The 25,827-nt window shown below is 35.8% G+C and overlaps 2 protein-coding genes across 2 annotated transcripts in view; both read right to left on the bottom strand.

Annotated features, from left to right (window-relative positions):
• Positions 1–25,827, bottom strand: part of LOC137405723 (calcium uptake protein 3, mitochondrial-like) — a 112,923-nt gene that overhangs the window by 84,819 nt on the left and 2,277 nt on the right. The window contains exon 2 of the mRNA XM_068092088.1: positions 12,404–12,530. Within this exon, the coding sequence (XP_067948189.1) occupies positions 12,404–12,530 (127 nt within the window). The remainder of the gene's footprint in view (positions 1–12,403; positions 12,531–25,827) is intronic.
• LOC137406112 (uncharacterized) lies at positions 1,694–3,381 on the bottom strand. Its single transcript, XM_068092643.1, has 4 exons — positions 3,146–3,381; positions 2,543–2,679; positions 2,168–2,365; positions 1,694–2,010 (listed from the first exon to the last, which is right to left on the bottom strand). Exons 1-4 carry the CDS (start codon positions 3,379–3,381, stop codon positions 1,694–1,696), a joined length of 888 nt encoding a protein of 295 aa, XP_067948744.1.

The following is a 25,827-nucleotide window of genomic DNA, read 5'->3' as shown; positions in this document are numbered from 1 at the left end:
TCTTGGATATGGTGGAATTGCATGAGATTTTACAAAGATGGTGTCAGCACATTTGTGTGAGTACGGTTCAAATATGCAATAATTTACAGTACTAATGAGTTAGTACCATCAATTAATCTTTTGATATATCTAAAGCCTTACTAAAAGCATAACCTAGTTCAGTTCATACTCATTGAAGAAGTAATAATAAATTATTTTCAACATGCATTCACGACAGTCCATGTTTCACATTATTTCTGTTATTACAGATTTTCTTCTAACATGCCAGCAACTTCAATGGAGGCAACTGCTACAAACACATTGTCAGATTTAGTAGCCCTTGATGAGCCGGACAGCTTGGTTGATGCGCCTACATGTATAATAACTGATGATGATGCATCATCGTCAGTTATTATACATGTAGGTGCATCAACCAAGCTGTCTGGCTCATCAAGGGCTACTGAATCTGACAAATACATTGTCAGATCCAATGTGACTGATGATGATGCATCATCGTCAGTTACCAAAGTGCCATGTCCTACCATGCCACCATTGAATATTTCTAGAGGTATGCGACCTGCCAAACTGAAATGACAGAGTTCTAAATGTAAACAAATGAGAAATTTATTATTGTTGAGCTGTTGTTTTTGGTGCCAAATAATCAATGCCTATTTTACATTTGTAATGCTATATTTTTCAGCTAAGAAAAAAAGAAAACTGACAGAAGATATTGATGCAGCCATCAAGACTGTAAATGATACATTGAATATACAGGAGAATCACGATGAACATTTTTATTATGCTATGTCTGTAGCCGCTAGGATGAGGCAACTCACACCATATCAGCAGGCTCTAGCTCGACAATGCATTGAGGAGGACTTTATCAAAGTTCAATTTAATTATTCAGTTCCACCTCTGCTCAATCACCTTGGATCTCCCTCATACACTTCTTCGCCACCATTAGCTTCATCGCCATTAGCTTCGCCGCCATTAGCTTTGCTGCCATTAGCTTCGCCACCTCTCACCAATTCTCGTGTGTTCACCTCACTGCATCAGAGCCAGGGACCCACCCCGACTCCTGACTGTGATGTACAGACATACACAGAATTGCTCTCATCTCCAAACCCCAAGTAACAACTTTTATTTTGAATATTGTTGTTTTGCAACATATTTAGATTGTTTATATATTTAGACGTGTTCAAGAATAATGATGGGAGATTTAGAGTTATTTGATGCCAACTACACATTTGCTCCCATTATAAAATTCTTTGAATCGATTGATGCAGTATTTTCTTGGCTTTCAGATAATATAAAATTTACGGCTTTCAAAATAGTAGTTCCGGAGCTATGAAGTGCAACATGCGTAAATGATGGGACATCACAGGATGTCCCATCATTTACGCATGTTGCACTTCATAGCTGCGCAACTACTATTTTGAAAGCAGTTAATTTTATATTATCTGAAAGCCAAGAAAATACTGCATCAATTAATTCAAAGAATTTTATAATGGGAGCAAATGTGTAGTTGGCATCAAATAACTCTAAATCTCCCATCATTATTGATGAACACGCCCATTTATAAAGTGCACATAGTACATAATGTTAAATGTTATAGCTAAATTAAATTTTATGTCTAATATAATTTAAAATACAATTGTATTCATATGAATAGATGTCATATTCCTGCGGGTATGTTACCTTTTATTAATAGTGTTTATCTGCCATTCCACCCTTCCGTACCATTAAAATATTGCACTAAAAAATTCCTAACTGCCATTGCATCGGAATTGATGCTTCGGCTACTCCTAGAACGAGTGGCAACATGGTCTTGGACGTTTGTTCTCCAGAATCCATTGCAGATTACACCATCTTCACCTGGTACGTCTGCAAAACCTGGAGGCACATAGTTTGCATCCGCCACTGTTCGGAGGTAATTGTGAAGGACACAAACAGCTTGCACTATCTGGACGGCCTTGGCTTGTGATGCTGCAATCATTCTGAAGAGTATCCTCCATCGCTGTGATACTATACCTAACAACATGCCAATGCAGCAATTAGTTTTATGTATCACAATAAGTTGGCTTTGTCGCCAATTAGGGCCAATGAATTTCTTGCAGCTCAAAACTAGAAACTGCATTGTACAATTGAGAAACTGGTGAATTTTATACTTCCGATGAAAATGACTCACCAAATGCATTTTCAATAACTCTTCGAGCCCATGACAGCCTATAATTGAAAACTCTTTTTTCTTGGGTGTCCAATGAGCGCCCAGAAAATGGTCTCATAAAGTACGGTCTCAATGGAAAAGCTTCATCAGCCACTAACACATATGGCATGTCTGCGCCATCGCCACCGATTGGTTCTGGAGCTGGTATATTTATGTTACCTGAATAAAGAAGTTAGGAATCACAGTACTAGTTTGCAAGCATGTACTATTCTCCTTTACATGCAGTTTAGATATAATATAAAATGTAATTGTATAGATATAGTCATATGAAATTAGATGAAAGTAACGCTGCACACTTGATAAGTACTTTTTATAACCAATAATTTTCTTACTTACCATTTTCCAATCCTCGTGCGAAAGCCATTGAGTCCCACACTCCTCCATCGCTTCGACTCCCAGGCTGCCCTATGTCAACAATGAGGAACTTGTAATCGGCATCACATACCACCATCAGTGTAATGCTCTCCCTTTGTTTATAATTGAAGAATATGCGGAAGAAATTGTGGAAAGTTCCACTTGTCCAATCTAGAAAAGAAATTACAAATTATTCGCGGCTATTTGTACATGTGTCTACTTCACTTGCGATGCTAAATATGCTTTAGAAAATTAATGTACTAGAAAATTCTCAAACTACTTCTATTCGAGATTGATTGCAAAACTACCAAATTATGAGTGAACAAAGCAATTCACCCAAAGTAAAATTTATTTTTCAAAAAGGTAGCCATAAGTATTATTTGAATTTTTCGTTAGTATAACCAACTGTTTATAAAATAAATTACATAAAATTACAACAGTACAATAACAAAGATGTACATGTTTATTCCACTTCGCGAAAAAGTAAAATAGCTATGAATGGATTTTTTTTCTGATAGTAGTATAGAAACATACCCAAGAGCAATCTTTTTCCATTCTTCTACAATCGATGGAGCTTTTAAGTATATAGGCCTCAAAACATTCCAGAGTGCCTTCACAGTCTCGTATTTGATTTGCGATGTAGTCGATCTACCCAATCTGTAGTGGGCAGCTATAGATGTATGACTGGCACCTTCTGCAAGATGGTGTAGAGTCACAGCCAGCTTTAACTTTGGCTCAATAGCTAGCCTCATAACTGTGTCCTTTTTTGTTATTTGAGGCTTCATCAACAATAGCAAATGGTCAAAATTAGCGGGTGTCATTCTGAAGTACTTTTTAAATCTCACTTTGTCCTTTCTTAACTCTTGTATAAGGTGTTGAAATATCCCATGACAATGTCTTTTTTTATTTATCGGGTGTATCCAGTATTTTCTTTTAGATGTTTTAGAAGCTATAACTGTTTTCTTCTTCGACATTAATAAAAAAATTTTATGCAGCAAAAGCTCAGTCGCAAAAACAGTCGCCACCTCTAGTGCATCTAGACGGTTGCATCGTTTGTATCAGGTCATATCGCGCTGATACTTTTATTGTGTGCCGTCACACGTGTCTTGGACTATACCAATTGTCAAAGCTGCTAGAATCGTGCTCACTAAAGAAATTGGTTAGCCAATTAAAAGTGTTTCGTCGACGAATTCGGTGTGCATGCACAGCTCAGACAATTCTGTGATATTCGGCCGAATAAATCTGTGAATTTTGTGAAATTTGTGAATTCGGTCAGATTGAACGAATAATTCGTTACGTGTGGCCGGACCTTAATGCTGTCACTTTGAGCAGTGATATCTCAAAACCTAGCCTAAAAGTGGAACTTAATTTTTTAACCTTAGCTCGAAGGAGTGCATATCATCCTCTGATAAACACGATGAGCCTATTAGTCACCTGTGATAGTCGAAAAATGCAACAAAAATTATTCGCGCTATTTGACAGGAAGTATGGGTCACATGATCAGATTACGACTAGATCAGGGGTATCAAAATCATTTTCACTGAGGGCCACATCAGCGTAATGGCTGTCCTCAAAGGGTCAGATGTCACTTATAATTGTAACGAAATGTAATCGAATAATGTAAAATAACTTTAACTAGTCTTTGATATTAAATAGCTCTGACTTTATTACTCAAAGTTGCAAACAGAACAGTTGCACAGCAAAACATGCAGAACACTTATTTTCGAAAAAAAATCAGAAAAATTACACAATAATTGCAACAACAGCACAAAATCAATATGTAAGCAGCCAAAACAAAAAATTATTTGCTATTTGCTGAAACAAAGTTAGACTTGAACCAAAAAAATTGGAAAATTTACAGTGTTTGACTAAAATTACTTATTTATTACATACAATACAAAGTTATGATTATTATTTATACATATACAGTTAGTCATGAACATGAAAATTACGAAACTCTAACTTCGAATTTTTCCTCGCAAGTATTATCCTTCAAAGCATAGCAAATCTATATCCCAATATAACTCAAATAAACTGCCATAAACATGTTTCAAATAATAAAAATATGTTCAGTAACTCTGTTCTTGACTTTTCAGACTTCAGGGGCAGCTCTAAGAATCATTATGATCCTATCGAGATTGCATGATAACTTTAGTCTGACTACGGCTGACAGCCTAAAAAGGGCATTTTTATTCAAGCATAACAGTTCAAATTGACAAAATTAAAAGTTAGTAAAAACTTTGAAACATTAAAAATAATGTTTCGATTTGATTTATGCAGTCTTTCACTGTCTTATCCCTTCTGAAATGCAGATTTACTCCTGAAGTTGGAAAAAATTGATCGCGAAGGATAAATTTTAAAGTAACAGCGATGATTTTCGGTTTAGCTAGATGTCGAAATGGGTGTAGTATTTTAGTTATAACTTTTGCCAGAGACATCATTGAGGCATATTTGTACGTTTGTTTGATTAGCCAAAAAATTTTATTTCTGACTAATCAAAATTATTCTTATGTAATTTAAAAATAACGATACCAGGAATAGATAGATTTCAGAGGCAAGATAACTCACGTTGGGTGCCTAGCAACGTTATAAATATGACAGTTAACTCTGTCGCGTGAGAATGAGTAATTAAGCTATTGGGAGCCACATAAAATGACATGCCGGGCAACATGTGGCCCACGGGCCATGTGTTTGACACCTGTGGACTAGATGATTAGACCAAGTTGAAATGAAACTGAAAATTAGCGAGCATCTATATTTAATAAGGGCTTTCCGGTAAAACCTGAAGCGTTTGCTATAAACTAGTGCTACGAAACAGTTTATATTGAACCTTTTATTGGTCTTTCATTTCATGTGATAGCAGCACATGTCAAAACAATAGCCACATCGAGATGGAAATGTCATTGAAATAAAAGGACTCCAAACTATGGCGTTTTCATGATGGCTGCGATTAACTGTTCGTTTTTGAGCTTTCAAGTGCTTGTAATCCCATTTCCACATATTTTGCACCTTCAACACAGCAGACTAAGACATGGTGAACCTTTTGAGACCAAATAACTGTAATGTGAATTTTGTTGCAGGTCTACCTTTAATGCGCTTGGGAAAACATTATTGGTTATTAGTAACAAGCTTGAAGATCACGGTTAAATGCATGACAGATCATGCAGATATAGCGTATATTATAGGTATAGCGATAGGTATATAGGTATAGGTAGCGATATAAATTTACCTATCCATAACGATTATAAGCACAATTATAAGCAAGGCTCTTATTATAGTATGTTAATTTACTAGTTTATAAGGTAATTACAGCTAAGCTATAATGTTGGTAACTCCAGTTACTCAAATTCATTGGGTAAAGAAACTCTAAAATGTGTGGAGTGTTATAAATAACTAGAGAGTTGAAGAACAGGAAGTTACTTATTTTTGTCCAGGTTGTTGTTTCTCACTGGAGTAAAGACAGTTCTGTTTTATGCTTTTGTCTCTTCAGGTGACTGGTGAGTCACCTGAAGAGTGCTGCCAGTGACTGCCAGGACGTTCTCAGGTGGCAAAACTTGATAGTGGTTAACACATTCAGAAAAAAGACATCTCTCCTGAGTGTTTTAACCAAGATCAATTTTGCCGATTTTATTTTAAGTTTATCCGAAGCTTTTCTTTGCTTTTGAAGCGCCATCGCAAAGCAGATTTTTGGTAAAATTTAATTTTTTTACAAACCTTGAGAAAAGTCGTTAATGAAAATATTTTGCCGATGATGGTAATAACAACGCCCGAGAACTACTAAAAGTTGATTTTTATCTCTACGGCTTGGAATAAAGTGATATTTTAAAGTGATAACAACCGTCTCGATAGCCGTTGGGCAAAAAATTGTTCGAGTTGATGATGTTAAGGTTGAGTTATCTAAAGCAATTTATCATTGCGTGGGAACGAACCAAACAAATCCGTTCGAGTTAACCATATGTTCGAGCTATCCGAGGGCGAGCTATCCGAGTTTGACTGTAAATATATACTAGCTGCGCTACCCGGGTATTAAAAATTAGCTTATAAACAATGAGATACAAAGAGAGTTGCCTGCCACTTGCTGCTATTAGCCTGGCACATCGTCAACGGAAAGGTTCCGTAGGCTTGCTAATAAGAAGTATGGCTTCTAATGAGGCTAAGTACGGCTCCCATATAGTGACATATATGGTCTAGTGGGCCTGTATGGCCGAATCGGTAAGGCGTTAGACTGGTGAACAGGAGGGTCTGTGATCAAATCTTCTTTGATTTGGATTCTTTATATTCAAGATAAAAACAGCTATAGCTGACCAATCCAAACGACGAATACACATATGACTAACTTTGAGAAATATATATACAGTCATACTTCAACTTACGAGCTTAATGCATTCCGAGACTGAGCTCGTATGTCAATTTACTCGCATGTTGGTGCAATTTATTTATATATAGAACAATTAAATATATTTTGATTGGTTTCCATACTCTAAAAAAGCAAATAAAACACTCAAAACAAGATATTGTAACAGAAAGAACATGTTGGTTATTGTTCTTACGTACTACATGCTTTCAAAAAGCAACAAATAAAAAATAATGCAAGGAAATGTGATTAATTAAAATGTAAAATTAAATACATACAATAGCTGTTAACACTCGCATTTGCCAGGGAGGGAGATATAAGTTATCCTTCGTTACAACATTTGACTTTGATAATTTTGGATGTTATCAAAGTGTTAAAAGACAAATTTAGAAGCAAACCTGAAAGCAAACTTTCATTTTCAACTAAACGTAATTAAAATTTCTTCGGCGTTCATAGTTTGAAGTTTCTCGCTGGTTAGCGAGAAATTTTTCCTTTTTTTTTCGCTTTCACGGCTAGCCAGCCGTTTTAAGATAAACCTATCTAAGGACGTTTGCCTTTGTCGCCCTTGCAACATGTTGCGATTAGGACGAACACAGGTGTCGTCACAAATGGTTAATGCACGACCACTAGCCAGCTTGTCCGAATGTCTATTAAACAGTTTGGATAGATAGCGCCGGCCTTTTCACATAGCATCGTTTCAGTTACGCTGTCACCGGCCAATTGTTTGTCCAATGCCACCAGCGGTCGTGAAGATCGCTGCACCGCTTAAAAACTATGGTTAGTCCTTTTGCGAACTAAATGCCCTGAATATAATCCTTCTGTTTGATAATTATGAATGCATTTCTGTCATATTGCCGAGCTAGCTCAATCACGCATACACATTTCGCATATTTTTCAATATTTTTCCGTTTAATATCAATTGTTATCATTTGCTTTTTCTTGGTATTATCTTTAATTTTACTGGCAAACTTTCAGTCTACGCACAGTACGTTTAATTCACATAATTCTGCACAGAAAATCGTGCACAAAAAAACACGGTACAACAGTATAACCTGAGCAGTTGAAAAATACAGAGTGATGCTGTTCTCATTAAACACCTCTGGCATACTTGGCAACTGACTCAAGTGCTCGTATCTCAAACACGGCTCGTATGTTAGTGCTAAAACTTGCTTAAAAGCTGGCTCGTATCTCAAGTTTCTCGTACGTTGGAGCACTCGTAAGTTGAAGTATTACTGTATATTGTAAATACCCGCTTATAAGACACACTTTTTTCTCAAGAAGTTGAATTAAAAACCCAGGTGCGTCTTATCCATGGATACATTTGTTTTAAAAATTATGCATAAATTTCTAAAATTATGCATTATGCAATTTTAAAAATAATGTCGAAAATTTATTATAAAAATTTCAATCTTACAATATTTATTCTCGTGGTCACCATTGGCAGATCATAGGCATGTCGACTTTCCTCATGTTGCCACCCTTGGTGAAAGTATGCTCACCATTAATCATCTCTTCGTCCTATTTCTGCTTTAATGCTGTTTTGAATGGCTTATTCACAATGACATCCATCGGTTGCAGAATACTGATCACGCTGCCAGGGATGAAAACGAGGTCTGTATTGTGCTACTTCAATTTTGATTTGACATTGTTGGTTGTATGGCATCGGAAGACGTCTAATATCAGCACTGACCAATGATTTCGTGAAATCATTCGATGAAAAATTTATGCGAAAATTTATATGAAACACCACCTTTTCTATAAAAATATATAGAAATTTAGGACTAAAATTAGGATACGTCCTATACACAGTTTTTCCATCGTTTTTGGGGTCAAATATCCACTGCGTCCTATACATGGTATCGTCCTATACGCGGGTATTTACGGTATATATCAGATACTTAACCTGCATACACTTTGGAACTGACACCTGGATGACCTATATGCGGCTTGGCACCATTACCAGCATCAAATACTTGACCTATATGAAGTTCGGTACCAAAACCAGGATTAGATACTCGACCTATATATTTACTGATATTATTACCTGAATCAGATACTTTACCTATATATCATTTCGTACCATAACCTGAGTCAAATACTCAATCTATATACGACTTGGCACCGATACCATGATCAGATGACCTATATATGGTTTGGTTTTGATATCAGGATCAGATACTTAACATATATACGGTTCGGTACCGATACCATTAGCAGATGTGTGACCTATATAAGGTTTGGTACGGATATCAGGATCAGATGCTTGACCTACATACGGCTTGGCACTGATAACAGTATTGGATCGCCGCTACCAACTAGTTCTATACACAAACTCGCTGGCATTCAATGCTGGCACCAGTGGCAGCGTCAAAACCTGCGGATACATCAGCGAATTCGCTCAATATCTATCCAATATGCTTTAGCCTTCAGTCTAGAAAATGTTTTATAAATTGTTTATAAAAGCAATAGCTGTTACTGAGGAAGCTAAAAACAGATTCAGTGAGAATCACTGATATTCACTTTATATAAACATAATAAGTAGCCTCTGGTTACAAGGGACAGTAGATGAGAGCGGTTAAGCAGTATAAGATAATCCAAAATCTACCCTTTTGCATAAAAAATTAGAAGCATTGGGTAGCTTCGGAGATAGAGGTGAGAAACAGTTTCAAGGACAACAGAGACTGGCAATACCGTATCATGAAATCACAATATCTATTTGACCAAATAATGCTGAAATGAAGTCTAAAATGTTATAAACTGTAACACACTCATCATAATTTAGAATAATCTTTATCCGATTGTCAAAGTATATACAGTGGACCTTCGCTATACAGTTTCAATTCGTTTCAGTGTTGGCATCGCAAGACGAAAATGTCGTGTACAGTGATATAGAAACCTATAGCAATTATCTAACGCAAAAATCCCCTGGTAAAACTCACCAAAGCTTTACATTATGTACTATACATATTAAAATTAGTAACTACAGTTACCCACAGTAACTTTAGTGTATTTAGTAGTTATGATTTGCAATAAAATGTTACGTGTGTAATATAATGTAATATGCGCAGTATGTACCGTAGATAGTTTTTTAGGCGTTGTGTGATCTCGTCGAATAGAATATTGACACCTTTGTTATTCCAACGTATTCAGCGCACTGACAGCCAAATTTTAATTTTGAGAAAAAATTTTGTTGCTATTATATGGCGAAAAAATGGTATATGGCTATGTGGGTATGTAAATAATTTTAAACCATCTATATATATATATATATATATCATTCATCAGGTAAAATTAAAATGATCTCAGATCACTTTAATTTTACCTGATGAATGGTAACAACCATGAAACTCTAAGTAGTAAACAGTTTTAAAAGTTTTCAGTTCTTAGTATATATATATATATATATATATATATATACAATGTATATACAATGTATATATATATATATCTCAAAGTATGTCGTATATATGTATATACAATGTATATACAATGTATATATATATGTATATATATATCTCAAAGTATGTCGTATGTCATTCCAGCTATAGCTGTTAAAATCTTAATCATAAAATTCTGCAGCCTGATATATTTGAACTCACGATGAATGCATTGACAAGTTTTATATCTGGACACTCTACCACTGAGCTAAAATGGATGTTGATCAAGAACATTTTCATATACCACATACCCCATACGCATGCTAATTATTTTATCATTGGAAGCACTCTGTTAAGCACTCTGATGCCTCTGTTAAGAACTATTTTGGGACCTTAGTTTATGCAACATGATGCTTCTTCATTTTTTTGTTAGGGCTAATTTATTCCGCCCCATGATATCGACAATAATTTATCTTGAACTTAAAACTTGGCGATTTGTGTACTGATTATACGCATTGGAACCTCGGATCTCGAACACTTCAGTTCTCAACCAACTCGGTTTTCGACCAAAGATTTTGAGATTTGTTCGTCTCGGATCTCGAACATAAATTCGGTTTTCGACCAAACCGGAACATGCGCATTGGAATTGAAACAGCTCCGGAAACAGCATGGAAACATTCGTTAACAAACAGAGAAGCAATTTAAGCTTCATAAATTATGCCAAAGAGATTTGCTAGGGAGACCACTCCTCCAGTCGAACTACCCTAAATAGTTCTATAGGAGGATTCACTTTCAGAGATGTGAAGTAAACGTGGAATTGCTGTTTATATTTTCTTTTCCCTACGAATTTTTATGTAACTGATCTGTTGCAATTTTTTGCTGTTTCATTATCGATTTCTGCAATTTTTGTTATTGTATCTTAACCTTTAATGTTTACTTTTGTTTTCGTTTTTCATCATCTTGAATAGAAAGCTTTTTATTAAAATTAAACACGATTTATATCCAACTATTTTTATTTATAGTATGCAATATACAGTCCCACTATGATGTAAAATGCGAGTTGAGTGCGAGTTGAGTTACCACGCAATGAATAAATGTTTCAATGGACATTCGCCTGTTGCAGATTAACGCTGTTACACAAGGATTTCGACTTCAGAGCACATAGCGGCGCATTCGAAACAGCTCAAATCAAGAAAATAATGACCGAGGTACGGAAAATGTTTAAAATGGAATAGCTTGCGCGGCATTTTCTTGCTCATCCTCCGCGACTGCTGTTTCCATTTTTCGCAAATACGAAACCTTCAATAGAAATTAGCGAGCAACCAAATGTGCTCGACTTGTACGCATTTTCGCCGTTTTCATCTTGTAGATGCAAACGTAGGGATTAACTGCGCCATGGAAACACAGTGACAGCTGATGACGCAAACGTAGGGATTAACTGCACCATGGAAACACAGTGACAGCTGATGAGGCAAACGTAGGGATTAACTGCGCCATGGAAACACAGTGACAGCTGATGACGCAAATGTAGAGATTAACTGCGCCATGGAAACACAGTGACAGCTGATGACGCAAATGTAGGGATTAACTGCGCCATGGAAACACAGCGACAGCTGATGACGCAAACGTAGGGATTAACTGCGCCATGGAAACACAGTGACAGCTGATGACGCAAACATAGGGATTAACTGCGCCATGGAAACACAGTGACAGCTGATGACGCAAACGTAGAGATTAACTGCGCCATGGAAACACAGCGACAGCTGACTCGACAGCTTGGAGTATATCAGCAGGCCTGCGACAAGAACTCAATCATTTTTCTGTAGTATACAAATATCACCTGTATATAGTATCAAATGTAGAAACCAACTAATACCAAAATTCATCCATCCTTCCATTTTCTGAAACCATCCGAACGCAAGCTAAACCTTCCAAAGACGCTTCACAATGTTGATTAAAAAGAATTGACACCTTTAATAATTCGAAGAAGTTTGTCGGAATATATCAGTCTAACCAACTGGGCGACATTGAATAAAAACTACCAATGATACGGTGGTGTCTATGCTGGTCTCTATGGTAGTAAGGGAATTATTGACAATAGGGAGTGTATACCTCTGGCACCTTCTTGAGTGACAGACTGGAGAAAGTCTTGAGGGGTCATGTACACTTCTCCATCATAGAGCACTGATGCAAAAGAGAGAAATCGCTCTTTTCTCATGAAGAAAACATCACCAGCTTCCTAAAATGAATATATATCTATATAGGCCTATATATTTTTTAAAGTTGGTATGTGCATTCGTCGTTTTGATTGTCCAGCTATAGCTATTATTTTAGCTTTGCGCCTACACATTACGATGCCTCTGTCCATATATATATATATATTTCTTAGAGTTGGTGTGCCCATCCGTATGCGTGCCTCTCTGGATATAGCTATAGCGCACACTGATTATTTTACCAATGTGGCTATGCGTTACCGCATAACCGCATTGGTAAAATAAAATGCCCGTTGATAAATCGTTTTTGTAAGGTTTCCAGTACTATACCTAGGGTCAAAGCCAATTTTTCTCACGCGGACAATTATACTGTATTCGTTAGAAGAGCCTCGACATTCTCTCTTCTTTCAGTCAGATAAAGTACGATATCTCATTTTTTACATTTGTACCAGCATCGAGAGATAATGGTATCGTCGTATTCAAGGTTTTGAGGGATATTTTCTGGTGGAACAGTAACTTTTTTCTAACGCTTTTAACGCAGCATGCGCATTGATGCGACATTTATGGTCGACTGCCATATTTTTCCCAATTTTCCGAATGTCCCAGCAATTGCGGAGTAGCTTAATTTTATTATCCATTGACAACATAACCAACAATCTTTAGGACTTTTATAGTAATAACAGTGTTGTCAGAAGATTTCTCAATAAAATTAGCCTAAAATCCCGAAGCAGTTTTTGTTTGGGAATTTCCAACTTGAACACGAACATTTTTTGTCTATGTTTTATATAAGTACCTCTTAAGTTAGAAAACAGATAATTACTTGTGCTGATGACATTATAGCTGATTCAGATTTTCGTGATTACACAAATAATTAAAATAGCAGCACTGACTCTGATGGCGGTGAAAGTAATAGTTTTGCAAGAGTAAGGAACATTGTAGAGGATCGTTTTTAGCTTCATAGCGATCGTAAATTCACATCGCTTCATCAAAACACAAAGTATAGATACATTGAATTTATTGCATGGCAGTGTTCTTTAACATATTGGTAAAATAAAATATGTAACATAATGACCTAGAGTTTGAAATTGAAAAAATATTTTTTACATATCATGAAGCAATATCGGAATTTTTCGGTAAAATGGCTGACAGTAGGCCGATAGCTAAATTTGTACATGGATGGCAGTGAAAGGGTTAAACATATACTTCTATACCATAATTGTTATTATTAATTCAACCTATTCAGGATTTTTATTTTGTTTTCCCAGTTCGTAATAATTTTATCATTACCGAATCATCCTTTATTGCAATCCTAGTCAAACCGACTTAATTTAGCTATCACTTGCTAATTATTTCACATTCATTTCTAAACCCTTTTATAATTAATTTATTTTTTGTAGTTTATTTGACCTGCGCAAAACTTTTTCCTCCTGAAGTTTGAAAGTTACAGTTGTTTGACGAAGTTTGAAAACTTTTACAGTTGTTTTTATTTGTTATTAACTTATTTAAACTAAACAAAACACTTTTCTCATGATATGTAGTGTGAAAGTTGGAATGGCAAATGTTGTTATATGTTAAATACAGATCAATTTTCTGTGCAAAGACTTTTTTACTACCCGGGCAGCGCCGGGTAGCACAGCTAGTATAGATATATATATATATATGTATATATATATAATATATATATAATATATATATAATTATATTATATATATACTGGCATAAGATGACTTCCTTAGAAAACTTAAACAAGAGTGTTTGGCATTAGGATATTCCATGTGTTGCTACGATTACAAAAAATAGTGGAGCAAAAAGAGCAAAAAAAGCGCAGAGCATAATGATCTACAATTGCTAAAATTGAAGCAAACAAATTGCAAGTCCGTACGGGTAGTAGTAGATACATTATGTGACTGAATGTGTACTCAAGTATTGGTCATATGATATAAATACAAGTTTCCCAGCTTTCTCTGTACCCAGTCTATTTTTGACTTTTGAATGGACAAATCTAAATGTTGAGATTATCCGCTCAATGCTAGCACTAGAATTGATTTTTCAAAACACAAAAACTTTGATAAACTGAATTCTAACAATCCAACTATTTTGGCTTGCGCCCGATAAATGGAATATTAGTTTGCAAAGCTTTTGCCCAAAAGGATTTTATTGTTTTAATTTCTAATTATAAGCAACCCTCTCTCACTGACCAGACTTGAGAAAGCTTTCCTGTATTATTAGAGATGATGTGATGTGATTAGTATATTTCACATGGTTTTCATAATTCACCAGTAAAGAGATCATCATATCACTTGATAAAAGCAATTGAAAATCAAATTCACTAACTCATTGTTGTGCTAGGATTTCATGTAGTTGCAATTTGAGTTCTATCACCACTTTACTACTACCCTACAGGATGAAAATATTCGTTGGTTATAAAAATTCACGATTTCACGAAAAGTCAATTCCGCGAATTATTAAATTCCGTGAATAATTAGTTCTATTTTTAATCACAAGGGAGAATAACTACTGCATCAAATTAAAAACTAGTCACTAGGCTAGTTTTTAATATAAATACTAAACTTAGTTGAGTTCCAAAACATTTTTTAAAATCATTGCCTGGGCTTTGAGCTAACACCATTGCCAATGAATCACATTTCTTTACAAAATGATTCAAGGTTGTCACAAGATATGCAGAACAGCGTCACCGCGAAAATAGCTGCTAGACAGAAGTACTCAACGTAGCCGAGTTCCAAAACTTCTTTAAAATCATCGCCGGGCTCCGAGTGTTATTGCCATTGCATCGAACTTTACAAAATTATTCAAGATTTCCACAAGTTATTCGGCATGGCTTCGCCATCGCAAAAAATCTCTCCTAGTCTTTTTACATTAAAATCAATTTCATCAATCTCTAATACCGAAGTTGAGGACGATTATGATTCTGATCTGGACATTATGGTATGTATTTCATTTGCAGTGCAGATACGTTTTTTCATAATTAACTGCATTAGCTAATTCTTTTGTTTAAAAACGGATCGCTTTTATTAAATACTTCAGCTATTGTTTCTCTTTGTCTATTGTTCTAACACTTATTAATATTTTTTTCTTTTTTGTGTTTACTGCAGAATGAGAATGAAACAACCTACTCCGATTACGAAAACTAGAGAACAGTAGTAATATTCATCAAGGCAGGAATATTGGCAGAGAAGCAACCAGTCAACCTAGACCCCCCCCCCTTATCAACAACTCCTTGATATCGCTGCAGCAAACATGATTAAATTATATATTTTATTTCATGTATAGATACATTATAACTTATTACAAACTTGAGTGTACAAATAAAATATTTCAAATACAAATAAAATTTTACAAACGATGAATGGAGTAAATATAAACAGTTTAGTCAATATGGCGGTTGTCTAGCAATAAAATTAAACTGGTACTCTTGATAAGTGAATACTAGCGTGTAATGGTACTCTCTGACTAGTTATTTTGGTAACAGCAGCTCTGTCGCTGTCACTGTCTTGGGTAGATTTTGAAGGCGGTTCTCTTGCTACTACATGACTGGTAAGGAAGTTAACATCAGAACTCTCTTCGTGGCTTACTATTGCAAAGTTCTGCCGGTTAGCCAAAGATTTGTGCTTGTGAAGGCGTTTTTGTTCCTTTTTTAAAACAGATATATTTTCTTCGTTAGCAGCTGCGGTCACTTCTACCTCAATTTCAAGACCTCCCTGAATGATTGGTGATCTTCTAAGAATGACATCTACCACCCTTGCAATCATTGTGCTTCCGTGTATGATGAAAATCTCTCTCTCACACTAAAACAAATAATGAAGCGGTAGGGATGGAAAAAATAAATATTGCGTTTTACTGAAGAACCAAAGTAAAATTCAACTAATTTAGTAAATGTGAAAAACTCATTACTTACCACAAATTGTTGGTTCATCAAAGGCCTCCAAATCTATGAATATTCGTGAAAACCTCTGAACACAGCAGAAAATTTATAGCTTGGCGCGATCGACCCGTACGTGTAGTTGTAAGCTAAATAGAAAACGAAACACGCAATGTGCGCATGCGTAGGGTTAACTCTATTGCTAGACGTAATAGAGTTAACTCTTCATAGAGAGTGACAGTTTTCAGCCGCGAATAAATTAATCCGCGAATATACATGAAATGGCAATTTTCACGAAATATAACTCCGCGAATAAATTCATCCTGTAGGGTATGTGCTAAGTGAACTTCCACGGCTGATAATTACCGTAAAGCCTCTAATTGAATGCCACTTCTAATTGAACGCAGCCTCTATTTGAAGGCCACCTCTATTTGACCGCCACTACGAAAGAAGGGTTGAAAAAGAGATCACCACCCTCGATTTGAACGCCACCTCCATTTGACCGCTACTTTAACTATCTTTGATCTTTATCAACCCATAGTATCAAAAGATCAGTGAAAAAGTGTCCACAAAATCGTATTAAAAATGAATCGTTTACATTAATAACAATCAATTCTCTTGTTGTTCAACTCTACAGCTTTTCGTAAAAACTTTGAAAGCAACACCATAGAAATAATCACTAACGGTCTCAGGCTAATAGTACTGTAGTTCCTGGTTTAATGTGGTCTCGGTACTTCGAAGTACATGTGCCTATGTGAAAACAATTTAAATTTATGTTGGTAGATAAACTTTGAAAGCAACCCCAAAGAAATTATTAATATCTGTTTCGGGCTAATAATAGTTCTTTGTTTAACGCAGTCTTCCTACTTTGAAATAGCCTACATATATAATAAAATGGTTTAAATTTACGATAGTAGATTAACTTTAAAAGCAATGCCATAGAAACAATTACTAACCACTCCACTTCACCTTCACTTCACAGACTACACTATATCAAATAACAAATTATAGCATATATATATATATCAAATAACAAATTATAGCATATATATATATATATATGTATATATATATATATAGCAAATAACAAATTGATATGTTCCAAGTAATCCTTTCAAATTGGTTCACAAAAAATCTAAGTTTACGTTTTGTACTCAAAGTTTGTTGCAAAATAGGATATTTACAACAAATATCCTATTTTCTTGCATTTTCGTTCATTTTTATTGCTCAACAGAATATACATAATACAATTGAACTTTTAAACAAAGCCCAAAATTAATTTCTTCAGCAAAATCAACTTTTCACTACCATAAAACATTAATGAAGTAATTTTAAACCGTGTAAATTATTTATTACTCTTGTTACACTTCTAGTTACATAATAACATACGCATTGAAATAATTCAAGGAAAAATTGGGCCGATGAATCCATTGGAATGACCAACCTATTGAATATTGAAGTGCATCATTAATTTTTAGTAATGTTACAACAGGTTGAAAGTAGGAGATAAAAAGCTTCCATCACAAGGTAATCAACCTTTCAATAACTACAAAGTCTAAGCTAGTTATATTTAGCAACATTGTCTGTCTTTTGAAGACTTAACAGCAAACATTTGCAATTGTAAAAGACAGGACATGTATAATTGACATTTTACATGAGCGGTGAAGGAAGCATGTAAGGGCTTTCCCATATGGAACCATCTCAATATTGGCATAAATATTTATGAAGTCCCACGAGTGAGTAAGATTGGTGACGAGTGAGTAAGATTGGTGGCGGAGGAGACAGGTTTAGTGCCAAGGTAATCAGAAAAGCAAGAGTTCTCTCAATACTCAACTACATTTACGAGTAGATTAGCGATTGGTGATAACCCATTTTTGCAATGCTAGTCTTAGCAGAAAAGAATATCACAAACAAGGAAAAGAAGAAAAGAGAGCAAGTACTTTGGAATTTCGACATATACCGGTATGCGTCATTACATACACTAGTAGAAAATATATTGCTGAACAAGAAGATACCAAAGTGACTTAATTCTTAAAACATATTATTTTTAACTAGGTCTACCCTAGTAGACGGGTGCATTGGGAAAGATCATGAAGATTTTTGAGATAGAACCCTTGACCGATGCTAATATAACCATTGCTAGAGATATAGATTACTGCCTTATTAACTACCACACTTTTCAGACTATTAACAGCACCCCTATATAAGCCGCATACGCTTTCTTTTCAAAAAACCAATAATAAAACAAAACATAGGCCACACCTTTTGTATAGGTCGCAGAACTCATGACGGTGCTTTTTAACACGACAGCAACTTTGCTGGTTAAAACAGAACAGTACCATTAGGCACTGTTCCGTATTAACCGACGCTTTTTGCCCCAGTGCTTAACGAAACAGGACCGTTAGACATTGTTTCATTTTTTCTGTCACCGCTAGAGGCGCGCTAACCGGAGATTCCAGTTAATTCGCCCTAGCGGTGAAAGAAAAAACCACAGAATAGCGCACCCTTATATAAGCTACATGGCTCAAAACATCAGAAAAAAGTAGCGGCTAATAGTCCGAAAAGTTTGGTAGCTTGGGTTTGTCAGTTAAACCCATTTTTACATTCATTGAAGTTTTATTTTCACCTAAAGATTGTTACTAAACAACTTGAAAACTGTCAAAAAATCAATGCTGAACCCGTAAATGTAAGGTAGGCTTTCATTAGTATAGTGAAAGTGGTTGTCCATGCAAAAGTTCCATGAATGAGAGCTCAGATGAGACGAGTGACGCAGTTAGCCGACTTTTGTCACAAGTGTTTATTATAGAGCACCGACATGTCCTGCCAATACAGCATACTTTCACTATCTCGCCACCAGAATGTCTGGAAAACTAATGGTGCAGAGATGAAAAATCAAGCGACAAAAGAAGTGCCAAAACAAACCAAAAGAAAAATGACAAACCAGGCCATTAGATCAATTTAGCAAATATGATACGCCTTATTGCATGAATGAGAAGTCATATCGCTCCAGTGTCATGGGTAGCGCTGTGTGGCCACTGGCACTCGCAGAACTTTAGTAGCTCCACACGTCTTGGGAACTGCAAAGGATTCTATTGTTTCAAAGCTTGCGAGCGGCCCGTGCTTGATGCGCTAGCCAGTACAACAAACAGTGTGATTGTTGTGTCCGTAGTCTCCAGCTGATAATGGGAGCCTTCAATACCCTAATAAGTATCAGAGCGCTCTCTTCGCCTCCCATTGTTTTCCTCAAGCAATAATAAGCAGGCAAAGATGAAAAGTTAACTTTTATTGACATTCAATGAAATTATATTTGTTCACAGTTACGCGCACTGGTCTATCCAAACGAAAGATAGGGTGACAATGGCGAGTTCTCAGGCAATTCAATCTATTAATGTAATGAATAGACGCAATCGTTTTCAATAATGAATGAGACTTGACAGGTCAAATAAATCTATAACTCTAGTTTTGTGACAAATACATCGAACATGGGCTTACACTAAATTTTACTTACAACTATTGCTATTCTACAAATGTACATGTGCCTGTCCTTCTACATTTATTTCAATCGAGCTTGTTCAACTACATTAATAACAGCCATGTAAACCAGCAAACTGTCACTCTCTTATATATAACTTAGCTTAATATGCATTTTTATGGTAACTATTTTGTTGTGAAATTATTAATCACATAGAATAAATAAATATTCTATCACCTAGGACTGGTCGAAAGCTAAAAAGGAGATGCGCGCTAAACAAGATAGTTAGAGAGTAGCCCCGCTATATCTAAAGACATTACAGGGGGAACATGTGCAGAAATAGGCACAGACTATGCAGGAGCTATTGTCGCCTAAAAAGCGGGCTTTCAAGAAACACTGAATGGCTCATCATGATGCACTCGAGAGATGATATTATCGGAGTGACAAAGCTCACATTTTTACAATAAGCTAAGACTGCGTGATGATTGGTTTTGTTACCTTCATGCATGATGAGTGAAATTGAGCGGAAGGCAATCATTCTGCCTTTTCAGACAGCCTGCCATATTTAATAACAGGCGTAACTAAGTACAGTTTGTGCATACACTTCTGTCAGTTTCACATTGTAGTGACAATGATAAGATATCGCCAATGGGGAACAATAAGTTCTCGCTTGTTCATTAGATGAACTATCCTAAGTTCCCAAATACAAAAACTCTTAAAAATCAGGCAGCAATCCGAGATGAATTTTCAATTACTATGAGCTTTTTAACGGTGAACTTACACCATTGAAGTGATGCAAATGAAAATACTATTAATATAAAGCTAAGACAGCAAGCTTCATTTTGATGTAATTCTCTGTCTTTGTAGACCCACCCTGTCTAGACCGGGTATCTTGACCGGGTATAATTTTGGAGGCATTCTGTGTTTAAAATTTTTGCAGTGTTTAGCTTTTTCATTTGCGAGATTAAATAAAAACCACTCTAAACGAACCTTTATTATAGCCAACTAAAACAAATGACTATGGCAACAATAATAACGAGATCGCCAGTAAAAAGAAAATACCTATTGTAGCAGCTGAGATTTTTGTACATGACAGCTTATTTTTTATTGGAAACATTTTAAAAGAATAAATATGATAAGATAAGATGTCTTCAGCGATAGATAGGTTTAATTTTGCACGCTTCCACACGACAAACGCTTCCACACGACAAACGGTCGATTATTAAAGCATAGAAATACGGTTATTAAAGAGATTCTCTAAATATCCTTTCAAGTTTTCCATAAAACAATATTCTAGCAAAAGCTTTTTTTATGTAATCTCAGTAAAACAAGTTATATGTTTGTTGGTCTTTCATTTGTGATTAAATAATAGCAAAACTATAATATTTATCTAATGCGTTCATAGGCAATTATATGACTGTCAATGCCATGCACGGATAATGTCATTGTTGTTCAACTACTAATCCCACGCTCATCCCCACCCACACTCATTCCCGCCCAAGTCAGCCTGAAACATTTTGATTTCAAGTCATAATTTACATAAAGCATGAGGAGTATTCTTCTGGGAGTAAGCCTCTACTACCGATAAAAACAAGTCTACTCTCAAACTAAATCTCATTACTGTGGCATGACAAAAGATCCTCAGAAAAGAAATATAAAAACAAATATATACAGAACAGCCCAGCCATCATAAGCAACACTGAATGAAACAACTCAAGTAGAATTAATCAAGTGGTATTATCAGTTTACGTATCCACAGACTAAGTAGTTTTTTATTAATAGGTCTTTAGACAAGACATAATTAGAAATGCCAAACAGTGGAAGTTTAAATATATTTGCTCTAAACCCGGTAATAGTTCAAACGCACAGTATATGGCCTCCGTGAAAAGGGTGGGCAAAACATAAAACCAAAATGTAAAGTTTTATTTCTGTAAAGGCACAGAAGTAAAACTTGCAACTTTTCGCAGGTCCACAATGTATATTGTTTGTTTTCACCATTGGTCTAATAATAGTAAGAAACAAAGATTTCAGTTAAAAATATCACACACACGCACGCACGCACGCACGCACACACACAATACGTTAAAAGATATGAGTGTAAGAATCCCAGGGCTGATACTCCAAACACCCACCTGGATAGGCCCAGACTTGGATATTGTACCACCAATCACCTGGTTGGTCAATTTGAATTTGGATTTTGTACCCCCAAACACCTGGTTGGTCAATTTGAAATACACCCCTAAACACTGGGAGTTCCCTAGAAGGCGCCAAGGTTCCACACCCCGCTAAACATCCAATATGATTCATGCATTAATAAAGCAAAAAAGCTACAAACAAAATTATCAATTTTATTTAAATAGGTTTTTACTTCGGACTTTTTGTTTGTTCAGTATTGCAAAAACGATCGTTTTTTTTGCAAACAGCTTATTTTTTGTTGCTAACAGAGATCAATATATTTTAGTTTACTATTGGTAAAAAAGTTAAAGGTTGACTTGCAATAAAATTCACATTACAGTTATTTGGTATCAAAAGATTCGCCATGTCTTACTCTGTTGTGTAGTAGGTGCCAAATATGTGGGAATGTGATTAAAAGCTCTGAAAAGCTCAAAAATGAACAGAAAATCGCAGCGACACGAGACCGCCCTAGTTTGGATTCGTTTTCCAAAACGGCTTAAATGTGGCGTATGTGTGGGAGATGGTTTATGTTTACACTTTCATGCATCCTTATTCATCGAACTATTTTCACAAATATACTTCATGCTTGCAATAAAAACCATGTCTATTGTTCTTACGCGTCTATTTTATCGGCATCGTAATGCTGCAACTTTGAGCACTGATATCTCAAAACAAAGCATAAAAATATGTTTAATTTTTTTTAACTTAGTTTGAACGATTGCATATCATCCTCTGATGAAAATGATGAGCCTTTTGGTCCGCTATGATGGTCGAAAAATGCTGTAGAAGTTGTTCGCGCCATATGGCGGGAATTGTAAGTCACATGATCAGATACTGTTAGTTTCAGTTCAAGTTTGATCTATCGCAAATAACAGATACGCTTTCTCGTATTAAACTTGTTAATTTCAATTCGTCATAATCACTAACGCGCCACATCGTGTTTGTGCAGCTGGCAAGCTGAGACGCACCTTTTTTCTTGGCTAAGAGCAGAGAAAAGACCAGACCTTCACCGGGCGTGGAGCAACTGAGTGAAGCTGGATGTGACAAACTTTATTTATTCGCCTGCTTACTCTTACCTTTGTTTTCGCCATTTCAAAGACGACATGTTTTCTAACCTGTTTGCATACTCCACATGTCACCAAAGCACGTGAGTAATTTATTTTATGAACCACTTGTATTAGTAGTAGTAACCCGGGTTATTTTCTAGTATTCTCCTAATACTACTGTATTAATCTATATTTAATATTACAATATTAATGTCATTTAATTGTAATATGATATTATTAGTATTTTATCTTTTTAATTATGTGTATTATTCTTATTATAATAACAAAACTAATTCATACTGCATATCTATCTGTAAAACGTAATATATTAATCTATAATTGATAAAATAATGTTAGGTTTCACGATTAATTTTGGCAAATTTCTTAACCCCACTCACTTATAGATATGTTATATAAAATAGTTATTGTCATTTTCTGGTATCATCGTTAATAACATATTAATATTATTAGATGATTATTATTAGTATTAGATGATGAAGAGTTTGTGCCAATCACTGAAGACTAGGAAGAGTTTGAGCGCTATGTTGGCCAGCGTCAAACACTCTTCAATTACATGTCAGATAGAGCTGAACTTAACCAAACTTGACAAAATATAAAGAATATTCATAGAGTTATTACTCACATTTTTATGTTTACAATATCATGGATTTCGATAAGGTTTTGTAAAATCTGTGTCATGATTGCATGGCTATAAATTTATTCTTTTTCTGATCAAGCAAATATGATATAATAACAGGAAATGATGTTGTACAAATCTTATTGCAAGTCAACTATTGTGTTGTGATTTCAGACCCGAATCCTCCTTCAAAGTGGAGAAAATAATAGTAAGTGTGACAGCACTCCAGCGACTATTTCACTGCCACACCTGCGCCCTCCCCTGCTCATTCACGATGGTGTGAGAAGGCGGATGGATAGAGTTCAAGGTTACATGTGCCTCCTGTCACCAATCGTACACTTGGGAAACAACTGCTAGGGTGAACAGAGCTCACGTCATCAAACCCTGCTGGCAGCTGCATCACTCTTTTCTGGTGGATGCCTTACGCAGAACCTCCGTTTTCTGTCGCTCTTGAACATCGCGATACTAAGCCACAGCGTTTGCCTCTACCAACAAAGAGAATATTTACATGGTGTGAGTGTTAATATTTACCCATAAACTTGGAAAATGTGAGTAAAAGCTTGGCAAACTAATTGAATAACGACATTTAGAAACAATTTTTTTCTTGAAATGAAAATATGTCATCCTTCAAGCGAAATATATTATAATTTAAAATTCTGATTCTTCATCATAATATAACACAAAAAGGGGAAGAGGATTCTACATTCTTAGACTAATGATAATGATACAAATTAATCTTGTATAATGAAGTTTTACAATATTTTACAGTGTATTGCTGAGCAGTACACCCTGCATAACGAGTGATTGATGGCAGCAATCGATTGGGAGCTTGATTTGGCAGGTGACGGTAGATGCGATAGTCCGGGGCATTGCGCACTATACGGGGCCTACACTATGATGGATCAGAGCTGCGGTTTAATAGTCAGCAGCCATCTTGTCAAGGTAAAACTTTGACAGTTTTTACTTCACAGCCTGACAAAAACCCAAATATTTTAATAGTTATCAATACATAAACATGAAGTTGCTGATCTAGCTAAAAAATTCATTCAAATAATGTGAAAGTGATTGTTGGTTGTAACTTTCTTTACTTTGCAGTCAACGGAGACCACCAGCTCTAACGCCATGGAGCTGGAAGGCTTCAAGCGATGCCAGTCCGATCTAATTTCCCACGGCCCGAGAGTGAGGTCCATTACAATGGATGTTGTTACAAAGGTTGTGTGCATACCGCAAGCTTGTGTTTTGGCTTATGCCGCAAATTGGTCGCGGTGAGCGGCGGCCTCTACCTGCCTGCTTGGTGTCTAAGTAACCGATGGTAAGCGGTGAAACTAATATGCTTTCCTCTATGTATTTGTTTTTATTTTATAAAATCAGTGATGGCAGATTTATGCACATTAATCATGTGATTTTAAATATGAAGGCAATGTAACAGCAATTTACTAACAAAAACTAGTTTGTTAGCCACATGGTGTGTAGTCACCATGTGGCTTAGCCTGAATAAAAGTAAAATAATAAAATGACAATGCAATAAAAATGAGTACCACCTATGATATAGAGTTGAGCTGGAATTCTCAATCAAAGTCGTTGAGTCTCTTCATCGCCATAGCAGAAGCCCTTGAAGACGTAGTCTGCAAACTCTTCTTCATCATCCGTTGGTGGGAAAAGAGCCCGAATCTTAGACACCAAGCAGGCAGGTAGAGGCCGTCGCTCACCGCGACGAATTGGCGGCATAAGCCAAAACACAAGATTGCGGTATGCACACAACCTTTTCCGAGCATTTGGCGATGGCTCTCCAAATGGGAATAGATTATCTACCAAAACAATTATTGAAAAACAATAATTGCTGATCATCAAAATAATCTCGATCTTTATATAATAAAATCATAAAACTAATACACTCTATACTGTAGTAAGTGTACAAGCCAAATATAACAGTTCTCCTTGTGTTCCACGAGTTCAGAATATGTGTGTTCAGCCGATGCATTAAATGTGTAACACAGGAATTGTAGATAATGCTTGACACATTAGCATAGCTTTGGTGTTGTTGGCATTAAATGAAAATCCAACTCACTATGATATCGCAGATAATTATTCCACCTCAACTCAAGGGGTCCAG

Source organism: Watersipora subatra, chromosome 10, assembly GCF_963576615.1.
Source record: "Watersipora subatra chromosome 10, tzWatSuba1.1, whole genome shotgun sequence".
NCBI classification, from domain to species: Eukaryota; Metazoa; Bryozoa; class Gymnolaemata; order Cheilostomatida; family Watersiporidae; genus Watersipora; species Watersipora subatra.
The sequence above is the reverse complement of the archived record's forward strand: the minus strand, read 5'-3'. Positions and strand labels throughout refer to the sequence as shown.

Coding starts and splice junctions, on each gene's coding strand:
- LOC137406112 (XM_068092643.1), bottom strand. CDS start 3,381: ATGACACCCGCTAATTTTGACCATTTGCTATTGTTGATGAAGCCTCAA. Junction 2,680..3,145: donor TGGAATGTTTTGAGGCCTAT/ATACTTAAAAGC, acceptor CTTCAATTATAA/ACAAAGGGAGAGCATTACAC. Junction 2,011..2,167: donor AGTTATTGAAAATGCATTTG/GTGAGTCATTTT, acceptor GCATGTTGTTAG/GTATAGTATCACAGCGATGG.